The sequence below is a fragment of the Mirounga angustirostris genome, unplaced genomic scaffold, assembly GCF_029215605.1.
Source record: "Mirounga angustirostris isolate CCGP_5_RB_7025 unplaced genomic scaffold, mMirAng1.0.hap1 SCAF_5, whole genome shotgun sequence".
In the NCBI taxonomy this organism is placed as follows: Eukaryota; Metazoa; Chordata; class Mammalia; order Carnivora; family Phocidae; genus Mirounga; species Mirounga angustirostris.
The window spans coordinates 172,797,510-172,822,514 of NW_026991713.1; the positions used below are offsets into that span (position 1 = coordinate 172,797,510).

The 25,005-nt window shown below is 52.5% G+C and overlaps 2 protein-coding genes across 2 annotated transcripts; both read right to left on the reverse strand.

Moving 5' to 3' along the window:
- Window positions 1-114: 114 nt before the first annotated feature.
- Window positions 115-12,653, reverse strand: LOC135364311 (mucin-2-like). The gene is made up of 4 exons (XM_064590328.1): window positions 12,599-12,653; window positions 723-1,472; window positions 472-582; window positions 115-191 (listed from the first exon to the last, which is right to left on the reverse strand). Exons 1-4 carry the CDS (start codon window positions 12,651-12,653, stop codon window positions 115-117), a joined length of 993 nt encoding a protein of 330 aa, XP_064446398.1.
- Window positions 12,654-12,793: 140 nt separating this feature from the next.
- Window positions 12,794-20,896, reverse strand: MUC3A (mucin 3A, cell surface associated). The gene is made up of 14 exons (XM_064590329.1): window positions 20,529-20,896; window positions 20,024-20,143; window positions 19,892-19,966; window positions 18,392-19,260; window positions 18,096-18,284; window positions 16,954-17,069; window positions 16,782-16,840; window positions 16,008-16,156; window positions 15,544-15,609; window positions 15,015-15,177; window positions 14,631-14,810; window positions 14,448-14,539; window positions 14,096-14,148; window positions 12,794-13,919 (listed from the first exon to the last, which is right to left on the reverse strand). Exons 1-14 carry the CDS (start codon window positions 20,894-20,896, stop codon window positions 13,839-13,841), a joined length of 2,580 nt encoding a protein of 859 aa, XP_064446399.1. The 3' UTR covers window positions 12,794-13,838.
- Between the last annotated feature and the right edge of the window lie 4,109 nt (window positions 20,897-25,005).

Sequence of the window (25,005 nt, forward strand, 5' to 3'; positions counted from 1 at the left end):
GAAAAACCAGAAGAAGTTGTAAGGGCTGAAGAAGAGTCAGGGACTGGCCCAGAGGAGAAGCCAGGGATAGCTGAGGCTGAAGAAGAAGCACCAGGGACTAGGGTTTGGGAGCTGTTAGATGATATTGTTGCGTTTGGTATCCCTGTGCTGCTTTGAAAGATAGTAGATCCTCCACTGGTCTGGATATAAATCTAGTTGTAGAGGTGAAAGTTAGAGCTGATGGGGATGCAGGACTAGGGCTGTCCGTGGCAGGGGGGATGGAAGTAGAAATCGTTGGTTTGGCAGAAGCACTATTGGTGATGAATAAAGTGGAATTCTCATCCAAGGTGGTGGGCATTTGTCCAGAGGTGGCTGGGGGTGAAGAGGAATGGATGGGGCTTGATGAAGATAATGGACTAAGATCTTCAGTGATTTGGGGGGCATCAGATGAATCAGTTGTGTTGGAGGAATAAGTGGTAGTGGTGAAGGCACTGGATTCCTCAGTGATGGTTGGGATGGTAGTGGAAGGCAACAAGCTAGAACTTGATGAGGGTGCAGGACCCCCAGTAGGGATGGTAGAGGAGGTATCAACAGAAACTGATGAGTAACATTATGAGTAGTATAGAAAGTATCATGTGGAACTCTTGGATTTGATGAATCTGAGAGGATTGTGGAGACAGCTGATTCCACGGTAAAGGATGTGGGTGTTTCTTGATATCCACCTGTAGAGGGAAAAGTTTCACCTGAACTTGAAGTAGAAGCAGAACTTGTGCTCTCTTTGGAAAGAGTCATGTCCAAAATCACTGTAGGTGTGGACAAATCAGGGGTGCCTGTATAGACAGTAGACCCATCACTTAGACTTAAGGATGTATGTTGTGAGATACCTGTGGTGGTAGAAAGGTGGCCAAAACCTGAAGAGGATACCGAACTTCCTTCAAATTTGGTAAAAGAAGATTCAGAGGAAACAGTAGATTTGGACAAATCAGAAACACTGGTATACAATATTGACTCCTCTGTGACAATCAGTGTGGTTACTTCAGACAATAGACTTGGGTGAGTGAGCTCACTAGGGCTTGATGGGAAACCAGGACTAGTCTTGTCTGTGCTGTACGAAGAGTGGAAAGAAGATGTAGCTGTAGACACTGGTGAGATTATTGTATTCAAGGTGGATCCAGGAGGAAAAGTTTTTTGGTCATCACCAACAGAAGTGGTAAAAGGTTCAAAAGACCTTGATGTGGACACAGAACTTCTATCCTCTTTGGTAAAGGTGGTTGCAGATGAGCCTGTGGGTTGAGAAAAACCAGGCAGGATACTGTACTCAGTGGGCTTGAAGGGGACTGTACTGGAAGTTATTCCTGAGACAGCTGGGCTGGGGTATGCCTCCCCAAGGCTACACAAAGACCCAGAACTCCCAGTGCCTGGGGCATGGGAAACCGGGGATGATGCTGGGGGCTCAGATGAAACTGGCACAGTGCCGAGGATGGTTGTCTCCCCTGTGAGAGTTGAGTCTGCTTGGCCAGGACCCAGAGTGCGGATAGGGAGCTCACCGGGGCTGGATGTGGAGGCAGGACTTGCATTATCTGTGCTGTGGGAGGAGTGGGTGGGAAACTTTGGTGTGGACAACTCAGAGGGGCCAATGTAGAAAGTGGACCTTGCAGCAAAGGATGGGGTTGCTAGTCCACTATCAACATGGGTAGAAAAGGAGTCAGCAGTCCCTGATGTAAAAGATTCAGTAGGCCCTACGTTGGACCTGGCCATTCCATCCCCTTTGCTAATGGTGCTGTCTGAGGTAACTGTAAGCTTGGACAAATCAGGGGTGCCTGTATACACAGTCAATCCTTCTGTGAGGTCTGAATCTGTCTGAGCTGAGACGGTAGGGGTGGTAGATAGATGACCAGGGCTTGAGGTGAATGCAGCACTATCTTCCCAGGTAGAGGAGGTCCCAGAGGAAACAGTTGATTTGGACAACTCAGGACTGGTTGTGAAGACAGAAGTCAATTCAGTAAAAGTTTTCATGCTGTTACCAGTGTTCAAAGTTGTGGTAGAAAATCCACTGGGGCTCAAAGAACTAGAAGAACTTGTAGTATAAAATGAGACTGTAGAATTTGATGACATTGAACTGGCTGTGGTGACATTGGATTCCGTTGAAGTGGATGTGGCTGAAAGGGTAGAGGAGTTATTGGAAGTCGATGTGTATCCATAGTCGTTAGAGGTGGTTGCAGATGACCCTGTGGGTTTAAAAAAAAATCAGATGATGCTGTGGTCTGTGAATTTGTCATTGAATTTAGTGACAATCTGTCCCGGATAGCTGGTCAACCTGTGATACTGAAGCACAATTTCTCTCATCAGAGGTACTAGAAATATCAGAGGAATCTGTATATTTAGACAATTTACCAATGATGATCTAGACTTTTGTCCCTTCTGGAATATACTAGTTTGTCTAGAGGGCAAGGTGTTACTACATGAGGTTCTGGATGTTGATTATGATTTATGGCTTGGATTGTTAGTTGTATGGTTACAGATTTTTGACAAATCTGTACGGCTGCTCAGATATACATATATTCTGCCCAAAATTGCCTACACCTTCTTCCCTCAGCACTCTGGGACATGTCTATTTATTGGGCACTCTGGCATAAATTTGAAAGGACATTTGTACTCAAACAAATGCCCCATGCACATTCCTTTTGCTGCCCACATTCTGTGATTTGCAGACCACATAGTCACCTTGAGTCTTCTGGCTGTTACTTAGTCTGACAAGTCTCTCTTCCTCATGTCTTACATGTGAGACCACCCCCCACCCCCCACCCCCACACACTCTCTATCCTAGCAGTTCTCACAGACCCAGGAAGAACAGGAGAGCTAAGACACATTTCCACGGATAATTTGCCCCCTGTCTGTTCTCTCCAGACACACTTCCTCAAGAGCTAGCCACACTACCACCTCTACCTGGGCCACCCTGTGGCCCAAGTGAGCTCCTCCTACTCCTTGGCCCCATAGCCCACTCAATAGATTACAGTTGTCAGAGTATAAGAATGCTGGGAATGTATCCTGCATCTAGAGGTCTCATTCTGTCATCTCTTCACCACTTAGAACATGTGATCACATGTGTAGGACTCTATTCTCCTATGCAATATGGGACTACAATCCCGACTCCTCTTTCCTGCTTATGAGATGAAAATATGAAAAGAATCTTTGTGACAATAGTGTCATAAAGGTAGAGAGTATTAGGAATTCTACAGGATAGTATGAGGGGACTTCCTTAAAAGGGAAGTCTTCCCTCCTGTCTGTACCCCACCCCTCCCCAAAGATGTCTTGGAGCTGCGTCTTTCTCACCTCTCACGAGGATGGACCTTTGCCACTGGCAGAAAGGACCATGGAGGCCTTCAGGGCAGAGGTACTCTCTGCCATTCCAGACACCCCCATTTTCACAAGGTCCTGACAGACAGTCACAGGGAGAGACCAGGAGCTAGATAAGGACTGGAAGCCAGGGTAAGCAGGGAGTGGACAATTAGTCAAGACAGGTCATTCACATCAACAGTTCTGGATCTTTGGATTTGCAGACCACCATCAGAACATTTAGAGAACAGCACTATCAAATCACTAATCAATGAGTTCAGGTCAAAGGTGTAATAATGCCTAAGACTTTTGGAATTCTACATTTGATGAGAAAGATTGAAAAAAATTGCTTGGCTGTTTTTTAAGTCAGTAGGTACGATTGTTTTGCCGAATCCTCTCACTTCTGAATTAGGTTTTGTCTAATTTGGCATGGTGGGAATAGAGGGGCTGAGCTGGGGAGGTTGCCAAGATGGGGGGCATCCCTGAGTCGTGGGTATGAGGAGGATCAGTGAGAGGCAGCACTCAGGGGCTCTGGTCAACACAAAGCAGAGAGTGGCAGGGCTCAGAGTAAACCCAGGCCTGGCCGTAGGACCTCAGAGCTGCCTCCTCTTTCCTTTCAACCTTTCCTTGAGTGATGGGCCAATCTGCCCTCCTGGTCTCAGAGGGTGCCTCCTCCACTTATGTCTCTGAAGCTCCCTTTGTATCTCACCCAGAGGTGACCACAGTCCTCAGCCTCCCTACCTTCATGTGCCCATGGAAAAGCCACTTCTCGGCTTTGCCCTGCCCTTGTCCTTGTAACTGCTGAGACCGTGCTGGCCCCGGGCATGGCCAACCACTCAGCCCCCTGCCCTTGCTGGGACTCCTGGCCCCCCCAGTGCAAGGTGGGGGTGGTCGAGGTCCACATGAAGGGAGGTGGGAGCGACCCCAGCAGAGGGTGTGGGGAGGGAGGGAACAGCCAGAAAGTAATATCTGAGCTGCCGTTTCCCCTTCTTTAAAAAGAAGTTTGAGGGGCGCCTGGGTGGCTCAGTTGGTTAAGCGACTGCCTTCGGCTCAGATCATGATCCTGGAGTCCCGGGATCGAGTCCCGCATCGGGCTCCCTGCTTGGCGGGGAGTCTGCTTCTCCCTCTGACCCTCCTCCCTCTCATGCTCTCTGTCTCTCATTCTCTCTGTCTCAAATAAATAAATAAAAAATCTTTAAAAAAAAAAAGAAGTTTGAGGATTTAGGCAGCATAAATTTTACTGGACTTTTTAAGTTATAAAAGTAGACTGTGTTTGTTGTGACAAGTCAAACAATGAACAGATATGTAACGGCAGTTTATGGTCATGTCTCTAACTGAATCACAAAGAATGAATAGGGGTGGGGACGCCTGGCGTTTATTGGCTGCCTATCAGCGTCCCATAGTAGCCTTATCTCAATTGTAACTCAGCGGTTGTGTAGGCAACAGCCTACACAATCCGCTGATAGCCCCCTTCCCCACCCAGAGCAGAGTCTCCGTGGCTGCAGAGACCTAGACAGGTACCCAGTGAGCACTTCTGAAGTAAATGAGTGAATGAAAACTGAAAAGTCCACCAGACTCTTTCCCCTAACGTTTTAATGTTATCCTATGAGGGAGGCATTACTGTTTTTGTCTCACACATTCACTGGAGTTCCAAGGGTATATTCTCTCCAAGTTCACCAGCTAGTAGGCTAGAATTCAAGAGGGTAGAGAGGCAAGTGGGGCAGAGGGAAGGCTAGTGAAGCGGGTGTGAGGCCAGCTCTGGACTCAGCTGAGGCGCAATGAAGAACGTCCAGAAAAGGCCATGGTCCCAACTGTGCCTTAGAAGCAGAGAGCCCTAAAAAGTAGAAGGAGAAGAAGAAGGAGTTGGAGGAGGAGGAGGAGAAGAAGGAGGAGGAGAAGGAGGAGGAGGAGGAGGAGAAGGAGGAGGAGGAAGAGGAGAGGAAGGAGAGGAAGAAGAGGAAGAAGAAAGAAGAAGAAGAAGAAGAAGAAGAAGAAGAAGAAGAAGAAGAAGAAGAAGAAGAAGAAGAAGAAGAAGAAGAAGAAGAAAGAGGAGGAGGAGGAGGAGGAGGAGAAGAAAAAAAAGAAGAAGAAGAAGAAGGAGGAGGAGGAGGAGGAGAAGAAGAAGAAGAAGAAGGAGGAGGAGGAGGAAGAGGAGGAGGAGGAGGTGGCGGCCCTAGAGGGAAAGGGGTAGCAAGGGTAGAGGCAGGGAGATTGATGAAGACACCACAGGGACATGGTGGACCACCCGGGACCCCAACAAAGCTTGGGACACTCATTGGAATGGACTCTGGACATCCTGCTTTCATCCTTATTCCTGGATTCATACCATTTACTTCACTTAGTTGCCATTCAATCTGTCCTTAAAACACCCACATGCACACCTACAGTTGCTTCTCAGGGCACAGTGATGAGCTCCGAGTACCCAAATCCCTGTCCATCTCACCTAGCTGCCCTTCCACCTTCTGGAATCTCTCGTGTCCTTCAGGTTCCAAGATACCACCACACCATATCTGTCCTTGTCCTTGTCTTCCTACTCACTGTCTAAGAGGGATCCCCAAGGTAAAGGCTCTGCCACACCTCCCACCTCCCGGCAGGCAGCCCCTTCTGCGCTCAAGGCTTTCACTCACTCCTGGAAGGCACAAGGAAACAGTGCCCTGAACAGTACCCTGGGTGAAGAGCTTCAGACCCCTCCTAGACCAGGATACTAGTGAAAATGGTGTCCCCAAAGGACGTGGCAGGGCAGGTGGGGTTGTCCTTCCCAAAGTCAACCTCCAGGGTCAGGGATGCTCCCCTAGGAAGCTAGCAAAAGAAAATCACAGCCATTCTCCAAGGAAAGCAACCCAAAAGGTCAACAAGCCTACAAGAAAAGTAAAAAACAAAACAAAACAAAACAAAACAAAAGTCACCAGTAAGCAAAGAAATTCAAAACAAGCAAGATGCTATTTATTTTTACCTACCAAATTGCACCCCCTCGGTGATATTAAATGATAATGATAGCAAGTGTTGGTTGGGGCATTTGCATAGGATGCCCATGGACTACACTTGGTATCAGATTTTGAAAGGAGAATTTGAAAACACGCACCAGGGACCATCGGCAGATTCCTACCATCCTTAATAATTCCATTTCTAGATGCTGATTCTAAAATAAAGTAACCTGATGCAGATTTTTTTTAAGTTTTCATACAAGAATGTTTATTATGTCATTATTTATTATAATGAAAAATAGGCTAAAAGTGTCCAAGAATAGAAGAATAAGAGATTGGCTAGAGGACTATGCTCCATAGAATGGAATATTGATCTGCCATTAAAACATATACTAACTAGGGGTGCCTGGGTGGCTCAGTCAGTTAAGCGTCTGACTTCCGCTCAGGTTGTGATCTCAGGGTCTCAAGCCTTGAGTCAGGCTCTGCACTCAGGGGGAGTCTGCTTGAGATTCTCTCGCTCTGCTCCTCCCCTTGCTCACACGCTCTCTTTCTCTTTCTCTCTAAGATAAATAAAATTTAAAACAATACATTGCCCGTAGAATAAATCTAAACACATATTCAGAAATAGATGAAAATGCTCACAGTGTTGCTCTGAACGGTAAGGTTAAGGAAATTTTCTTCCTTCCGTTTGCCTATACTTTCTCAACGTTCTACAACAAATACGCTTTCATGTTACAATGTTTAAAACATATATGCCATAAAAATAAACGGTTAGGTGTACCCCAAACCTCAGAAAACGCAGGGGAAATCACTCATGGTTAATGATTCCGAAGCTGGGGGCGCCTGGGTGGCTCAGTCGTTAAGCCTCTGCCTTCGGCTCAGGTCATGATCCCAGGGTCCTGGGATCGAGTCCCACATTGGGCTCCCTGCTCAGCGGGGAGTCTGCTTCTTCCTCTCCCTCTGCCTGCCATTCTGCCTACTTGTGCTCTATCTCTCAGTCAAATAAATAAAATCTTTAAAAAATAAATAAATAAAAAATAAAAATAAATAAATAAAAATAAATGATTCCCAAGCTGGGATTCCCCACACCCTTCCGGTCAAGATGCTTAAGAAAAATTATCTACAGTTGACCTTGAATAACATAGGTTTGAATTGTGCGGGTCCGCTTGTACGTGGATTTTTTATAGGACAGCACTGTAAATGTATTTTCTCTTCCTTATGATTTTCTTAATCACACTTTGTTTTCTTTAGCTTACTTTATTGTAGGGATATGGTATATAATAAATATGACAGCCAAAAATATGTGTCAATTGACTGTTTATGTTCTTGGTAAGGCTCTGGTCAACAGTAAGGCTATGAGTAGATACGTTTTGGGGGAATCAAGAGTTACAGGTGGATTTTCGACAGCCGGGGGGTGGGCGCCCCTAACCCCTCTGTTGTTCAAGGATCAACTGGATTTGCCTGTGTTGTGGCCACATATTCATCATCAAAGACACCAGCTCTCCTACCAAACAAGCAAAATTTGCTACTTTCCTACCCTGTTGATAGTTTTTATTGCTTCTTCACAATATGTGCACTTAGATTTTTCTTAAAAAGATAAGCGTTGGAGTAAGGTAGCCAGTTTGCTGGACAAGTCTTGCACTTGGTGGTATCCTTGGGGAAAAGCTCTAGAAAGCAAGTCTGAAGACCACCACCGTGAGATGAAACTGTTTCCTCCAGCCACCTCCAAAACACATTTGTGCTTGTGGGGGACTCAGTCAATGGGGTCCCCAGGAGCAGCCCCAAAGGCTGGGGTGTGAGTGGGGCCCAAGAGCGCCTCCAGGCTCAGCCACCACACAACCGAAGGCTCTCGTGCGGTTAACCTCTCTGAACTTCCATTTCTCCCTGGAAAATGTGGATCAGTGATGCCTGCCCTGACCACACTGCTCACTCTAGAATATTCTATAAGAGAAGCAGCGTGGGGGCCACTGGGATGTGCTTTGGCCCCCCAGTCCCCGGTACACTTTCAGCCCCGCCTCGCATGCGCTCAGGGACTTGGGCGTGTCTCCTCTTCTGTAAGGCCATTCCAACTTGGCAGAATGGCCATAGAGCTGAGGCCAGGCCAGGCCACCTTGACTGTCTCCCCTCCCGTTGCAGACACCTATCAATATTCCAATTCTCTCCATAGTTTGGTATGGCTTTTTCGGTTCTGAATTGATCTAAGGCCTTTGAGTGTCTGTTAATAATTCCTTCTGGGGGCCCCTGGGTGGCTCAGGTGTTAAGCATCTGCCTTTGGCTCAGGTCATGATCCCGGGGTCCTGGGATTGAGCCCCGCATCTCCCTCTCTCTCTGCCTGCCACTCTCCCTGCTTGTGCGCTCTCTCTCTCTGGCAAATAAATAAATAAAATCTTAAAAAAAAAAAGAAAGAAAGAAATGCTTCCTTCTGGCCCAACTCCTCAACAGCCACCAACCTGCAATGCCACCTCCTCTCCCTGCGGTCTCCCCAAAAAGCAGGGGGATAGAAGCAGCCTCTGAGGCCCCTCCTGCACTCCTCCATCACTGGCCCTTCTTAGAGCTCTAACACCCACTTGGGTTGTGGTCCTTCCTGCGCTGTTCCCATGGTTCTACCTGATAAACTTGACTATAAACTGGCTTATTCATCATGCCTCATCTAGAGCACCTAGCACCTGCCCAGGCGGAGCTAGGCCTCCTGTGTTTGCTGAATAAGTTTATTACTCTCCATATAAAACAACACTTCCTTTACTGCTCTAAATTTATACTATGCAAATCTCAAAGGTTGTCCCTTTGTCTATTGTGAACATATCTGCCTTAATCTTCACCACACTCTTCTCAATTTTGTGCTGGAGCATTTTCCACTTCCGCTTTCCCTTGCTTGGCCCCAGAGCTCTGACCCCTCGGGCCCTGCCCCAGCCCCTTCCTGGGCAGACACTTCTACCCTGGCGCCCTGCCTTCCGGAGGAGCTCCCCTCCCCCGCCCTGCCTATGAACACTTTAGAACTTCATGCTCACAAAACAGGACACAGACTCTAGTCCTCCAGTCCAGTGTTGATCCACAGCATTGTCTGGTCTTTGTGGCCCCTGTAGCACATGGAGAATAGAGAATTCTAGACGGTGCCTTATTTGCATCCACCCCCGAGCCCCGGGCCTGCAGGACAGCTACACCCAGAAACTCCATGGTCACCTCAAATGCAACAGGTCTCCCAGAAGGCCACCATCAACCGCCGGAAGGAGGCTCCTTCCCTCCCACTCACACAGGCTCTAGGACCGTGTATCCTGGGGCCCCCATTGCCCATCTTCAAGGGAAGTGGGGCTCCCAGCTGGAGCCATGCCAGGATGGCTCTCAGGGAACACAAGGGTCTACTCTGGCAGGGCAATCCACCCCTGCTCAGTCCACAGAGGTCCTCTGCGGTCTCCAAGCCTCCACCTGGCTCTAACGCCTTGGTTGCCCAGGGGCGCTCCCTTACACGCTCCCTGACCTTGGGGGCATTCCTACAGGTCCGTTCCCCCGCACAACCCTGCCTGTGCTTTTCCTACCTTCTCACGTTGGCATCACTTCCCCCTACTATCTGCTTGTCCAAAACCTCATCAGTCCTCACAGGGAAGTGGAATACCCAGAGGAGAGTGCTGATTAGAAGGAAAACTATAGATGCTACCCAGAGTCTCTGACCTTTCATCTGAACCCCTCCCCGAAGACCCAGAATACAAGCAGGGGGTGGGGGGTGTTGCAGAGGGCTGAGGTCCTCCAGTTCAGGGATGGGGCAGTACAAACTTTCTGTCAAAGGGGGACATCATGTTAATTATTTGCTGTGTGGCCCCAGGTATGTCACTCACCCCCTCTGAGCCTCAATCTCCTGTCTGCCTACACGTCCTTACACAATGTGAGCTACCTGCTGTGAAATGAGTTTGTGAAGAGCAGAGCCCTCTGTGGGTGGGAGGTGGTGGGGGGGCCCTCTGGGTAACATCAGATCATCTGGAGTCTTCTGGAATGGCCCTACTTGCCTGACCTCTCCATTCCTGATAGATGCTTTCTGACTCTGGCACGCTAACGGGCTCACCGGCCTCAGTATTACCTTTTTCACACGATACCGAGCGCCCCAGGAATAGGGGTCTCTGGTTGTACTGGTGGCTGTCTGTAACTCACAGCAAGGCACACGGACGTAACAGCCCTGCAGCTGTGGGGCCCTTCATCCTCCTCCTCATCACCACCCCCCTCCTTCTCCCCGGACAGCCTGACTGGAGAGAGGCCCAGAGTCTGCCCCGGGGGGCAGGGACAGGCTGGACCCCTCCCAAGGCTGACCCTGCCCATAGCGTCCTCACGTCTGTGTTTGACTTTAAAGCTAATCTATCTAGAATTAATGCACTTTCTTCCCGTCCCTAGACGCGCACAGTTCACACCCGCAGCCAGCCCCTTGTCCTTTCCCACCAGCCACTCCCAGGCTGCGCTGCTGGGCTTTGAACATGCCAGGGCAGGGGAGAAGGAGGTACTCGAGGGCACGATGGTGGGCTGAGGTGGCACCTGAGGGCCCCTGTTCGTGACTGGGGTCTCAGAACTCCCTGCGTGGGTAATCTCTCTGCCGCCCTGCAGGGCGCCAAAGACTCCCTTCCCCACCACCCCCTGCCCACTCACCACCCCTCCCCGACCACCCTACGGGGCCTTCAACTCAGGGGTCCCCCCTTTCTACCTGGGGCCTTGGACTCACTCCCAGCACCCCTCACCCCAGCGACTCTCCTGCCCACCCCTTCGCTCCGGTTCTTCCTGGTCTCCAGGGTTGGGGGGGGGATCAGAAAGTCGGGAAGCCACAGGAAATCAGCTTGTAACTGGTTGCTTCCCAGGGAAATGGCCATGACAGTTTCGATAAGGACCCCAGAGCCTGAGTCTCCCCCTCAGCCCTTCAGCTGTTTCTAACTAGAGGCACCCCCTGAGCTCTCCCCATGCAAGAAGCTGCTGGATGCTCCGTCCTTCCCTTCCCAGCCAGGGCTGACAGCCTATGCGGTGCCTTTGAGAGGTTTGGGAAGAGCCGGCCTTCTGGGCAGATGCAGCCTGCAGACGAAGGCAGGCAGAGGCCACCATCTGGGTGAAGAAAGAGTCCCTGCTCCCCCAGGGGAGAGGGCTGGAGAGGGGGAGCTGCGGGAGGCCAGCCCCTCTCAGCCCAGGCCACACCCCTCGCCCTGCTGCCACCCGTCTCCAGGGTGACCCCTTTAGCACCCCCAAAGCAGAATGAGGTCAGAGCCCAGGTGTCCAGCTCTTTGGCAGCCCCCTCCCCTGCAAAGGGAGTGGGGGAAAAGAAGGAGGAGCCCTGCCTGAGGCTGGCACACATGGGACCCCCAGGGAGTGCCCGCCCCGATCCCACTCACCCTGAGTCACTGTAGCAGGTGCCCAGAGCCAGAGACCCAGGGTCAGGATCCAGACCACCAGCATCTCCAGATGGGGCCCTGGCTGCAGGGTCTCCCCTCATCAGGAGGGACCAAGAAATGAGAGCTCCCAGGGAAGGACCAGCTATATAAAGGACCCCAGAGACCTTTGCCTTGGGCTAGGGGTGCAGTAGTGAGACTGGGTGGATGGTGTGTGGTGACCACAGGGAGTTGGCCAAAGAGCAGCCCGTCAACTCTCCCCTCTAACTCCACGAAAGCTGACCGCCCACAGCCAGGGTCCCTACGGCGGAAGCCAGAGCCATGGGTGTGGCCGGGCAAGAGGGAGGGACAGGAGGCCGGAGATGTGAGCGTGGGTGGTGGTTAGCAAGGGGCGGGGGCCAAGAAATGCCAGGGAGAGAGTAACTATGGAGGGAGGGGGGACAGTCCTGGAGGGAGTAGCCAGCCACAGGCCAGGCTGACTGAGGGACCCTACACCTCCACCCCTGAGAAGCCCCTCTTTCTTCCAGCCTTCCTTCCCCTCATCCACCTCAGGCTGGCCCCTGGCAAATTTCCAGTGCCTTCCCCCAGGCCTGCGACCACCAGCCCTTCTGGGTGGGAGTCCCATTCACACCTGAGGCTTTATGGTCCTAACCTCCACCCCCAGCCACTGGCAGTCCCAGGGCAAAGGTCCCAGGGGCTTCTCCCAAACCTCCACCCAAAGAACCTCATTCTGTCAGCCCCGACCACCCTCAGCCCCCACAGTAGTGGGAACCGCAGGCCCAAGCCCAAGAGTTGGCAGGCCCTGGCGTGAGCGTGTCTGCCACCCAGGCTTGTGGAGGCTCGAGGCCTTTGGGGAGGCCCAGCTTTACCCATCGGCGCGAATGGCAGCTGACCCGGCCCGGGCCACCCACCCCCCTGACCCAGGCCCGAGCTCCCTATGTCAAGGGAGGAAGGGCAGAGATGACAAACCCAGCAGGCCCCCCACCCGCTGCTGACCCGGAGGCTCACCTGCCACCATCCACTCCATAACGAAATGGCCCCCAGTCTCTAGGAGAACAGTCATGGCCCTGAGGGCTTCCCACAGACCCCTTCCTCCCTTGCTGGGAGAAGCTGGTGCTCCCAGGCCCTCCCACACATCCTCTGGATGCCCCTGTCCTCCAAGTGGAGGTGCTATAAAATGAGGAAGACACAGCAACTTCTTCTACAATAAATGCTATATTGTGCTCATGGGACAATGGAAGCTGGCAGACTTTCTTCCCCAAAGGAGATGTTCCTGCAAAGAAGCCTGGGGACTTCTGGCCTCTGAGGTTACTGCGGGGATGGGGGTGAGGCCAGAGAGGAAAGGGGCCCGGTGGGGAAGTGTTGGGAGGGTGAGGTAGTAGGGGATGGGGGAGAGAGGGCAATGAAGACAAAGGGCTGAGGGAGCTTCTCCACCTCAGGGCCCTGCTTCTGCTCTTCCTTGAGGCCCCAGAAAACCGGGATCCTGGGCCTTTGGAATCGAGAAGAAGGAATGGAGCCTCAGAATGGGGGACCAGGGCCTGAGAAGCACCAGCTGGGGGGCCTGAGAGGCAGAGGACATCCATACCTGGCTGGGAATGGGGTGTGGAGGGAGGAGGGAGGATTTAAGACTGGGGCCCTGGGATGGGGGGTGCTAAGGATTTAGGGTGAGATTATAAGGGTGGGGGAGGCGACAAACTGGGGGAGACTTGGGGCTGGGCGCTGGGCTGGGAGCGATTTAAGAAGTGGGTTCCTAGGGGGAGATCTAAGGGTGGGAACCAGGGGTGCAGCAAGGAGTTACATAAGGAGCAGGTAGGAGGATGTTTACAGGTGCAGGTGGGGAACTGGTATAGGGATGCTCACAGGAGAATAGAGACTGAGGTCCGAGACCCCCAAAGGATGTGGGGATGGGGATCTGCGAGAGACCACATAAGCACGAGGGCAGACACAGGAAGGTGCATTGGGACAGAGATCTGACAGAGCGCGTCTGGTTTTCACAGTAACCGCATGGGGTATCAGGACAAGGATGCCCTACTCATCTTAACAGGGTTCAGAGAAGTGACTGACTTGGCCAAGGCCCCACAGTGCAAGAGCCTGGATTTGAACTGGGTCTCCAGGTGAGCTTCACCCAAGTCAGGAGAAGGATGAGGGTCAGGGAGATGGTCTGAGTTTGCTCAAGGAAACCAGGAGACAGAGTTGCCCAAGTCCTTGGGCCATCCCTTGGAATGGATGTGGTTCAGATGGTTTCTTCTCACTGTCTGGGGCAGGGTAGAGGGGGAGGTGCCGGGCTCACAGCAAGGATGAGGCCAACCTCAGGTCTCTGGATATGCACCTGCCACAGAATATGTACCAAAGAAGGGGTGAGAACAGGGAACCACCCTGCTCAGGCTGGCTGGAAGGTCACTGCCTCCTGGTCCTAGCCCAGCCCCCTGCCCTGGTGGGTGGAGGGAGGGCATCTGGACCTGGATCTGGGAGAGTTCCTTACCATCCCCCCTTTGTCCCCCTCACCCTCACATTGGTGTCCACAGTCTCCAAGGCCACCTGGAAGTGTTCTTCCTTGACTAGAGAGAGAAAAAGAGGAGGGGAGGAAAGAACAGGAGGAAAGAGAGGTGAGAAGGGGCAGGAAAGGTGGGGAAGGCAAGGTCTGGCAGGGGGGCTCCTGTGCCCCCGGGCCTGCCCTGCAGGGATGGCCCCGGCAGGACCTTCGCCTTCCTCTGGAGGTGCCCAGGGAAGCGGTGACTCGAGCTTCCCAACACGAGGTACGCGTCCGCCTTGGGCAAGGGAGGACGTTGGGTCCTTCCCAGGCCGCAGTGGTGCCCAGGAAAGCCCCTGTCCCCCTTCCCCAGGAGGCGGGACTCACCTGTTTGGTCGTCCTCCAAGCCCAAGTTTGAAAAAGTCCCCACAGTGTCCTCATCCCAGATCTCGAACCATTTCCTGTCGTCATCCCAGGACCTGGGTCGGGGCAACGCGCCGCCACGTCAGAGCAGGGCCGCCCCAGCTGGGACCCCTTGGCCGCCCTCACCCCCACCCCCAGCGCGCTCACCGGCCTCCACCTTGGCCACCTCGCTGGGAGCGGGAGCGCGCGACGAAGAGGCTCAGGGACGCCAGCAGCCCCAGCAGCAGCAGAGCCCAGACCCCCGCCAGGCCCCTGATCAGCGCCCTCCAGGCGACGGCCACCTGGCAGCGCGGGCCCGAGAACCAGTGCGTGTCCGTGGAGAAGCAGCTGGAGCAGGGGGTCACAGGTCACAGACCCTCACCACCTTCCCCGCCGGGTCCACTCGTGCACACGGACCCCTCGGGTGCTGGCAGGTGGGCGGGGCTCCACCGTGGGCCGAGGGGGCGGGGCCGGGGCGGCGCCGGGGTGAGCGGCCAGCTGGTAGGCCTGGCGGGCTGTGGGCGGGGCTCCCGCGGACGTGCTGAGTCTCACCGGCAAGCAGGACCGCTCCTCTCCACAAGGCACTGGCCCTGGTGACAGTCGATGGCGCCGTCCACGCCCAAAGTGCATTTGGTGACACAGCGGAGCCGGTTCTCCTCCACCAAGGGGAAGTAGAAATCCTCATAGCCTTTGGCAGTGGCGCGGCGACAGATGGCTGGGAGTGGGTAAGGGGTTGCAGAAAGACAGGGACCTCATCCGCTCTACTCAGGGGCCTGGTTATAATGGCTCTGAAAATAGATGGGGGAAACTACATTTCCGAGGGTGGGGTGTCCTGGGGTAGACCGTAGGATTAGATGAAGGGAAGGCAGATCCCCAGGACCTTCACCCTCTCCTCACCTTCTCTGCTAGTCTTCAGGTGGAAGCTACTAACAAGGGCCAGGAAGGGCAGCCCTGCCCAGGGTCACATCACTTGCCTCCATGAAAGGTCTCCTCCGCCTCCCCAGGGAGTTTCAGTGGGCAAATGTTCCTGGTGGGAGGGTCATGGCCTCCTGGGGCCACTCAGCCCTTTGCCCACCCTCACCTTCCAGAGTCAGCTCCTTCCTGGTGTTATTGTTCACCTTGATGGAGTCAGGCTTAAAACACAGGGCTGGGGGGACACAGGCACAGGTGGATTTGGGGGAGGTTAAGGGCTCAGGGACAGATAAGCAGAGCAGGGAAGCCCAGGGAGGGGCAAAGAGGGCTCTGTCCCTATGGGGGAGATGTGGAGGGGCCACAAGGGAATGCTCCTCTTGCCTCCCTCATTTCCCTCCGAATAAGCAAGGGTCCTCAGCCATCCTGAAAATTTGGAGAACTGTCAAGGGGTCTTCCCCAGTACCCAGGTTCTGGCAGGCCCCTCCTTAGTCCCATTCTTGACCCAGTTGGCTGTAAACCTACCCCTTCCTCTCCCAATCTGCTGGAAGGACCCCAGGGCTGGCACCTGAGCCCAGAGGCTCCTATCAAAGCTGGTAGCTCTGGCCCTGACCCCTCCCTGCAGCTTTGGCTCACTCTGGTTATTCTGGCAGTTGTCCCCATTATGGCTGACATTCTGGAGCTCCTCCTTCAGGACTGACTTCATCTTCTCATACTCGCTCTCCAGATGGGGGCTAAAGGGCAACTCCAGCAGGACTAGATAGTCCACCACAATGCTGCCACTCCTGAGGGGGTCGAGAGGGTCGGGGGTCTTACAGGGTGCTCAGGCCTAGGGCACATAAGTCTTTAGGAGGGCACCTCCAGGACCAACCACAAGTGCACTGGTATTGGGAGGAAGGCAGAAGCAATGAGTTGGGATTCCAGGAACATTATTTGCAGGAGCCACCAGCATCCCTGATTTAATCAGCCCAGAAGGCAGGACAAGGAATGATTAACATTCTCTTGCCTTGCATCAAGCTGTTACCAAACCAGGCCCTCTTGAGCTCTCTGCCTCACTCATGCTGACCCACTCAGTAGGCCAGGTGCCAGCCAGAGAAAAGCTAGCTACTGTCCAGACACCAGGCTTCCCACAATTCTTCATGTGCCACCTCCCTGCATGTCCCATGTAATCTCTTTCCTTCCAAATCATGTTTTAAAAGGAGGGGTGGCATCTCTCCTATAGAGAAATGACCACAGAAAATGACTGAAACAAAATCCCCCATGAAGTGATTGGCTCCCCCATCTCCTTCCTTCACCTCTCTCTTTCTAAAATCTGATGATTCCAAAAGGAAAAGATGTCTTCTCCAGCTTTTCTTTGTGCCCCTTGCCCCCACCCAATGCTGCTTCCACAGCCCCATAAGGGTCTCCTACCTCAATGACAGGATCTCCACATCCTTGAACCCCTGCACATTTTGGTAAATCTTCTGCATCTGAAATGCCAAGATCCTTGGGCTCACACCTGAACCTTGTGACCCGCGTGTACCCAGGCGCCCAAGCTCAGCTTCAGGGAAGCACCCTGGAGTTCCCTCCCTTTCCCCGTCACCTGATCCCGGAAGGTGTCACTGAAATCTTTGTAGGCCGTGGAAGTGCAGTCATTGAGGTCCGGGGAGAACGCCTGGTCAACAGACACCTCCATGCCCACTTCGGCATCCACAGTGTCTGCGCACAGCATACCCTGCTCTGGTCACTTCACCGTCCACTCCCGTCTGACATCACCACCACCACCGCGACCCGGAGGATCCTCCCATTGCCCCTCTCTGCGTTCCCTGAGGAATGACCGAACAGTAGCAAGAAGGAAGATGGGACTTTTTCCCCCCACAAGCGGAAGATAGGATTTCTAGGATTTGTTGTGTTGAGATGTAGGAAAGATTAGAGGTAAGGAGGCATAGCAGCCAGGCCTGTGGTCTCTCCCTTGTCTGGCCCAGTGTCAGGCAGAATAATGGCTCCCCAAGATGCCTGTGTCTTCATCCCCAGAACCTCCGGATATGTTATGCTACATGGCATGGGGGAATCAGGATTGCAGACAGAATTTAAATCACTAATCAGCTGACTAAAATGGGAAAATTAACGTGGATTGCTGGGTGGGCTCAACATAATCCTAAGAGTCCTTGGCAGTGGAAAAGAGAGGCAGAAGAGGTCAAAATCGGTCACAAGATGTGACTACAGAAGAAGGGCGCAGAGATGTAATGTTGCCAGCCTCAAAGATGGAAGAGGGAGCCTTGAGACAAGGAACGTGAGAGGCTTCAGAACCTCAAAAGAGCAAAGAAATGGATTCTCCCCTAAAGCCTCCAGAAAGGCACACAGGCCCGCCGACACCTTGACATTAGCCCAGTTAGCCTCACGTCAGACTCCTAGCTACAGAATTGTAAGACAATACATTTGCATTGTTTCAGCTGCTAAGTTTATGATCATTTGTTACAGCAGCATTTAGAAGCTAATACAGCTCCTAGCAGCCCAGACTGGGAAGGAGACCACAGGAAGGAGTGTGATACCAACCACCTCCTGGAGGTGAGGGTGGAAAGGAGGCATGACACGGGGTAGAGGAAAGCATGGGACAGAAGGCAGGGATGGAGGAATTAGGCAAAATGACATGAGTGCTGACAGGCGAACCACAGGACTGGACCCAGGGAGAGTCAGTGGCATCTGCCAGGAGGAAGTGCAAAAGGCAGGGCTCTGGCAACTCACCCAGATCCACCTGTCCCACCACAAACTCGCAACGGGAGCCATAGAAGGTACGAAGGCAGTGGCACGTGAGGCCATCCCATTTACCCCCATTCTGGCACCTGATCTCCTGGAGCTCACAGTGGTCCCCAGAGAACCCCAAGGGGCAGTGGCAGAGGCCCTGCATCCAGGTGCCACCATTGTCACAGGTGCCTGGACAGCACAGGAAAAAAAGGAAGTTCAGGATAGGGCTTGCCCTTGGTGACAGAGAAATTTATCAGAGGAGAGAGAAGAGGGAACAGGGAAGCAGGAGGTCCAACCTGGCGTGGTGGTCAACCTAGACTGTGTGGTCATCTGAGTAGTGGTCGAAGTGGTCCTGGGTGACTTAAGGGTGGTAGTACTCTGAGGGGTAATCGCCGGTGTTTCTGGAGTCTTGGTAGTGGTTGGGGTGGAGTGAGTCGACTTGATTGAAGTCACCATGGCAGTTGGAAAGCTATTGCTTGGTTTCGTCGTCAGTGGGAGGCTAGTGAATCCAGGCATATGTGGGATGGTTATAGAATTGGTGTTCATCCAGTTTCCACTGGTGGGTCTTGGAGCACTTGTCAAAACTGTGTAACTGGGGACAGTCCCAGTGCTGACAGAACTAGAACTAGGAGCATCTGTTATGCTGTTGGTAGGATGAGTTTCCCGAACAGCAGAAGCGTCCGTACGCATAGGAAACACAGTTGTCATACTGGTGGAACCAGGAGAGGTGGCCATCTCAGTAGTAGAAGTAAACACTGACATTGGGATGGTGGCCACAGAAGTAACTTCACTACTTGGACCCATTTCCATACATGAAGTAGTGGGAGAGGCAGGTGCTATTGTAACTGATACAGATTCTGGACATGGGGTGGTAGAAGAAATGAAACAGGTGGTGGTTGTTTCAGTAGCAAAGGTCTTTAGAGAAGATGTGACTGGAGACGTTCTTATAGTTTCAGATGAAAAAGGAGTAGTGAAAGCAGTAGCAGAAGAGCCTGTATTTTCCATTCTAGAGAGAGGTGAGGGTGTAGAAAGAGAGGTAGTGGTGGTGGTGAGCATTGAAGTTACACTGGTGGAGGATAGAGAAGAGGACGTTATTGTTGCGGATATTGAAGAAGAGATAATAGTACCAAAAGAAGTAGTTATTGCATTTGTAGATGTACTCAGACTAGGGAACGATGATGTTGGAGAAACACAGGAAGTACTGGGTGGTACTGTGGGGGTGGGTGTTGTTACCAACATCGTAGTAACAGTCATGGCTGTTTCTGGGGTAGAGGGAGTGGGCGAAGTGGCTGTGATCGGGGTAGAGCTTGAAGTGTGGGTGGGAGTGGTGATGTCAGCTGTGGCCACTGTGACTACAGGGGTGGATGCAGCCCTGGTACTAAGGAGTGTAGTAATCAAGGTGGATGAAGGGGTAGTGTTTGTGGTCGAATCGGAGACTGATTCTGTGGTTGGGGCAGGTGGAGAAGACAGATGCATGCTCACGGCTGATGTCAAGGTATTGGTGGTCACTGGAGTAGAGGAGGTAAATGTCAGAGAACCAACCGGATTCGTGGGAGTGACTGGTGATGTGGTTGCAAGAGGAGAAGTAATCTCTGTGGTGAGAGACTGCATCCAAACACCCCCAGTGGGAGTTAGTGTGGTCTTCCAGGTGGATGGGGCATGAGAAGGTGTGACGGTCATCTTGCGTGTATATGTAGTAAATGCAGTAGAGGAGGGGAGCCCAGTGGTCGGGGATGTTGTGTGTGTGGCAGTGGCAGTGGGTGCTGGGGTGGATTCAGCATGTATGTGCCACGTACCTGTGCCTGTTGCATATGAGGTGGTACTCTCTGTCTGTGTGGTCCCGGTACTGCTGGTAGACACGGGAGAGGAGCCTGCAGATGCAACCGGAGTGTCTGTAGCAAAGGTAGGAGGTCGAGTGCTGTGCGTACTTGTGGGCATGGTTGCCGTAGCAGGCATTGTGGTAGAGGTTGTGATGACACTGGATGATATGTCTTGTATTCTGGACAGTGGGGAGAGATGGGATGATGTAGGTGGGTGTTGCCACTGTGCTGGAAGCAGTGATTGTGGAGGTGAGGTCAGTAATGGTAGTCAGTGAGCCGGTGGTAGCCCTGGCTGTAGGGGTGATGGTTGTCCGTGTTGAGTTGGGCATGGCTGTACTAACAGAGGACGAGTTTATGGCAGTGGTTATCCTCGGGGTACCAGTGGTAGAGGGAGTTGGGGTTATCGCTGATGTGGTTGTGCTTCCTTTAGAAGAGATGTTTGAAGAAGTGACACCTGGGGTACTGTGTGGTATTGCAGGAGTGGGCGCTGTTACCACAATCGTGGTCGTAGTTTCTGGAGTGGAGGAAGTGGGCAAAGAGGCTGTGTTCAAGGTGGCCATGGTTGAAATGTTGGTGGGAGGGGTGATGTCCGTTGTGGCCACGGTGCCAATACTAGTGGGAGATATAGGGGTGGACGTGACATGGGTTGTAGGGAGGGTAGTAATCAAGGTGGATATCGGGGTAACGGTTGTGGTCCAGCTGGAGACTGAATCTGTGGATGGAGCAGGTGGAGAAAACAGACGCATACTCGTGGCTGATGTCAAGGTATTGGTGTTCAGTGGAATAGAAGAGGCTGATGCTGGAGAACTGACTGCGTTCCTGGGCGTGATTAAGGATGTAGTTGAGGGAGGAGAAGTAATCTCTGTCATGAGAGACACTGTGGAAATGTCTTTTGTAGGAGTAAGTGTAGTTTTCCAGGTGGTCATCTTGCCCGTGTGTGTGGCGGCTCCAGGGGGAGAGTGTGGTTCTGTGGTTGTGCATGTTGTATAAACATTGGTGGCAGTGGGTTCCAGGGTGGGTTCAGAGGTGGCAGATGTGGGGGAAACCACTGTGGTTTTTGGAGTGACTGATGATGTGATTGGAGAAGTCCAAGTAATTCCTGTTGTGAGAGTTTCTTTAGGGGTGTCACTCCCCAGAACGAGTTTTGTTTCCATAGAACTCATTGTTTTCAAAGTAATTGGTGTACTGAGTGCAGCAGTCGTTCCAGTAGAAGCAGATATACTTTGCGTTGTAGGTGTTGTTAATATATTTACTGTTGTGGGATCATGAGTGGTGGCAGTTGCTGTTCTGAATGTACTGGCGGTGTTCGGAAATGAAGCCGTGGTTGTAATCAAGGTGCTACTGGTGATGGGTGAGGAGTTGTTATCAGTTACGATTGCTGAGATGTTCGTGGCAGTTAGAGAAGTAGAAGTGATGACGGGGGTAAGAGACCTGGGTGTATGAATGCTTGCTGTGGTCTGGCTAGCCCTTTTTGTGGTACCAGTAGTAGAGGATATCGGAGTATGGGAGGTTGTGTGTGGGGTTGAGACAGAGGAAGAAGAGAGTAGGGCCATGGTTGTGGGAGTTTTCCCCAGAGTGGTGGTGGTAGTGGGAGGAGAGGTTATGGCTGAGGTGAGTCTCTCGGTGGTGGTCAGGGTCATGCAGGTGGTGGGGTAAGTGGTAGTGATTATAAAGCTCGTGGGATTGATGCACTTTGTGGTGCTCGTGTAGACAATGAGGGTGGGTGGAGTGGTTTCCACCTTGATGACAAGCTTGGACGTTGGGATTGTTGAGGTGTTGGACTTGACTGTAGTTTGGAGCAATGCCTCAGAAATAGGTTTAAAGTGAGGGGAGGTGGTGAGAGTGGTAAGTGTGTGTTCCCTACTGTTGAGAGCTGGAGGGGCCCTGCTGGGGATGCCGAGTGGCCACCGCGCTGCACCTGTGGAACGTGGGGAGTTGCTGAGAGCAGTGTGAGCTGCTTCTGTTCTGGGAAAAAGCTCAGTAGAGGTGGATGGAGCCATGGGGAACGTGCCTACATTGAGGACAGAAGAGAGGGATTCATTTGCAGATAGCGTTGACACGATAAACCCCACGTAGCTTAGTCACTACCCCATTTTCCAGATAGTATCACAGAAGGTAGGACGTTCCATTGCTTATCCCTCCATCAGAGGCAGTTTGGGGCTATGGCCTTTCAGGTTCTGAAGGGGATGCCCTCAGTCCTTTGGCCCCTCTTCTGAGTGGGGACCTTCCAGCCCTAGGGACGGCTGTGCTGAGCATGCATGTTCTGCTGAGGGTCCTCCCACCTCACCCCTTTCTCCACACATACATGTTTCCCTTACTCTGCTCCCTCCTCTTCCCCACCTGCTGCCCAAAGTCCCCGCCCTTTGGCTCTCCTCTGCCCTTCTCCCTATGACGCACTGCTGTCTCGGCTGACTCTCCTCTTCCAAGAGAACCCCACCAAGTCTGGGTTTGTGGGGGGAACACATCATGGACACTGGAGCCATTGGGTCAGAGAGGGGAAAATTGCATAGAGAACAGCAAAGGGAAAACCAGAGTTTGAGGCTCAGACTCTATTGAGTTTGAGGGACAGGGAGAGAGGACCACACTGACAGGCTGAAGGACAGGACAGAAAAGGAAACTTCCAGAAAGTGATAAGTCAGAAGGTAGGCATGGCTTCGGCTGCCTTCAGCTCAGGTCATGATCCCTGCATTGGGCTCCCTGCTCAACAGAGAGCCTGCTTCTCTCTCTCTCTCCCTCTGTGACTCCCCCTGCTTGTGGGCTCTCTCTCAAATAAATAAATAAATAAAATCTTAAAAAAAAAAAAGGTAGGCATGAATTCCAAAGACCTTAAGGTTTAGCAGTGAGTGTCAATAAAAACAGACGTATTTTCTATCACCCACTCTATTTTGGCCACTGGGTTAATTAGTTTACAAACATGAACCCCTAACTCTACAGATATCATCAACCCCACTTAAGAGTGAGGGTCAGAGGGGCGCCTGGGTGGCTCAGATGGTTAAGCATCTGCCTTCGGCTCAGGTCATGATCCCAGAGTCCTGGGATCAAGCCCCACATCGGGCTCCTGGCTCAGCGGGGAGCCTGCTTCTCCCTCTGCCTCTCTCCCTGCTCATGCTCTCTCTCTCTGTATCTCTGTGTCTCAAATGAATAAATAAAAACTTAAAAAAAAAAAAAGAGTGAGGGTCAGAGATCTCATTATGCTGGGGTGAGTGGCAGAGAGACTCCTGCAGCCACAGCATTTGCAAGCAGGAAGTGCCCAGACCTCCTGCCCACCCAGCATTAGCCTCCTCCTCACCTTGGACCGAGAACATCTTTGTTCTGAGAGCTGGGATTTCATTTCTCAGCCTAGCTGGGTATGTCAGGGAGGTGGGAGGGGGGATTATGAAGATTCCTGGGTTAGAGCCCTTAGTGCCAGGAGGTGGCCCTAGAGGTAAGTGAGAGGGTGGTCCATGGGCCTCTAGGTTGGGAAGGTGTAGGACTGAGGGTCAGGAACAGACACCAAGAGACAGAGGGAAGGGAAATACAGAGGAATTATGGGATTCCTAAGGGACAGGAAAGAGAAAGCCCTGGACCGCACGCCGGTTAGTATACACCCACCCTTTGGGAGCAATCAGGATCTCCCCAGCCCAGCCCTGCCAATGACAACTGTGCCCAGAAACATGGGCCGGGTGGGGGCAGGGAGAGATAGAGGCAGAGCTGGAGGAGGGGACTGGGAACAAAGGCAAAGATGCCCCAGAGAGAGGAGAGAACCCCAGGGGAAGAGGTGGAGCTGTCATGGAGAGAGCACCCCTGGAAGTTAAGGAAGAGTCCAGAATGGACAGAGCACCGGGCTGGTGAGGGGAGGGACAGAAGAGAAGTGAGGGCTCAGAAAACCAAATCAAAGGGAAGAGCACTTCTCTGGAAAGAGGTTATGCCCGCTCTCCCGATGCAAGCACCCACGCTCACAACCTGCTTGGTCCTGGGTGGAGAGCAGCACCAGCTGGACCCAGCTTCCTTTCTCCTCGATGCCTCCCACACCCAAAGCTCTGAGGAATCTCTCCTCAGTCTCCACTTAGGCCTCAGAGCCACTTCCCCACACACCCCTGCCCCAAAACATCAGCCCTTTCCCCACCGGCCCCCTCACCTCTGAGCACCCAGAGGAAGACGAGGAGCCTGAGCAGCCGCATGGGCCTGGCGAGGCAGGTAGAGCAGGTGCCAGCACAGGGGGTGGCTACAGGAGATGGCCACTATGTACATAGCAGCACCCAGCGGGGACTGAAAGGTGTGGCTCTCTGCCCTGCTAGACGTGGGGGCTGAGCATAGGCTCCCCGTTGCACCACCTCTTCCCCCCTTCTCCAGGTATCTGACTTCATTGCTGTTGGAAGGACACCAAGAAGGTAGGACTAGCCCAGGAGGTGTCAAACAGGGAGTGCTGCTGGTGGCCCACTCAGAGGAGTTCCTAGAACCCTGCCTTTCCCCTCCCCTGCCCCCCACCAAGAACCAGCAAAACTGGATGGAGAATACACTTGGTCAAGACCTTGGACTCTGGAGTCTGGGCTTGACTCTCACAGCCTCTCGTTAGTTTCAGTCCCAGCTTCAGGACAGGGAGGGGAAAACTTGTTCTCCTCACTCCCTCTCCCCCTTGCTCTTCCCTCTCTCCATCCTGCCCTTAGCATGACTTGGGCTGAGACCCCATAACCAAAGCCATGGGAGCAATGCGGCATTCAATCAGAAGTCATTTTAATATCTGAGGATCTGGGCCAGGTCCAGAAAAGAAGATACAGATGGCCAGTGGAAATGATCAAACAAAAGGATGTTTTGACACAGCAGATTGGCAACTATTATGAAGTTTGAGCCCCTTCAGTGTCGGCAAAGGTGTGAAGAACACACACTCTTACCCAGCTGGTGGGAGTGTAAGTGTGTTGGGCTGCTCTGAAAAGCCCATTTGGTGACATCTATTAAAATTTTAAATGCATGCTCAAGGACCTAGTAATTCGACCACTGTGTCTCCGTGTTCAAGAAGCACTTCACAAAGGTATTCACAAGGATGTTTATTGCCATCCAGCTTATTGTGATTCCAACAGAAATGGGAAACAACCCAAATCTCCCTCAATAGG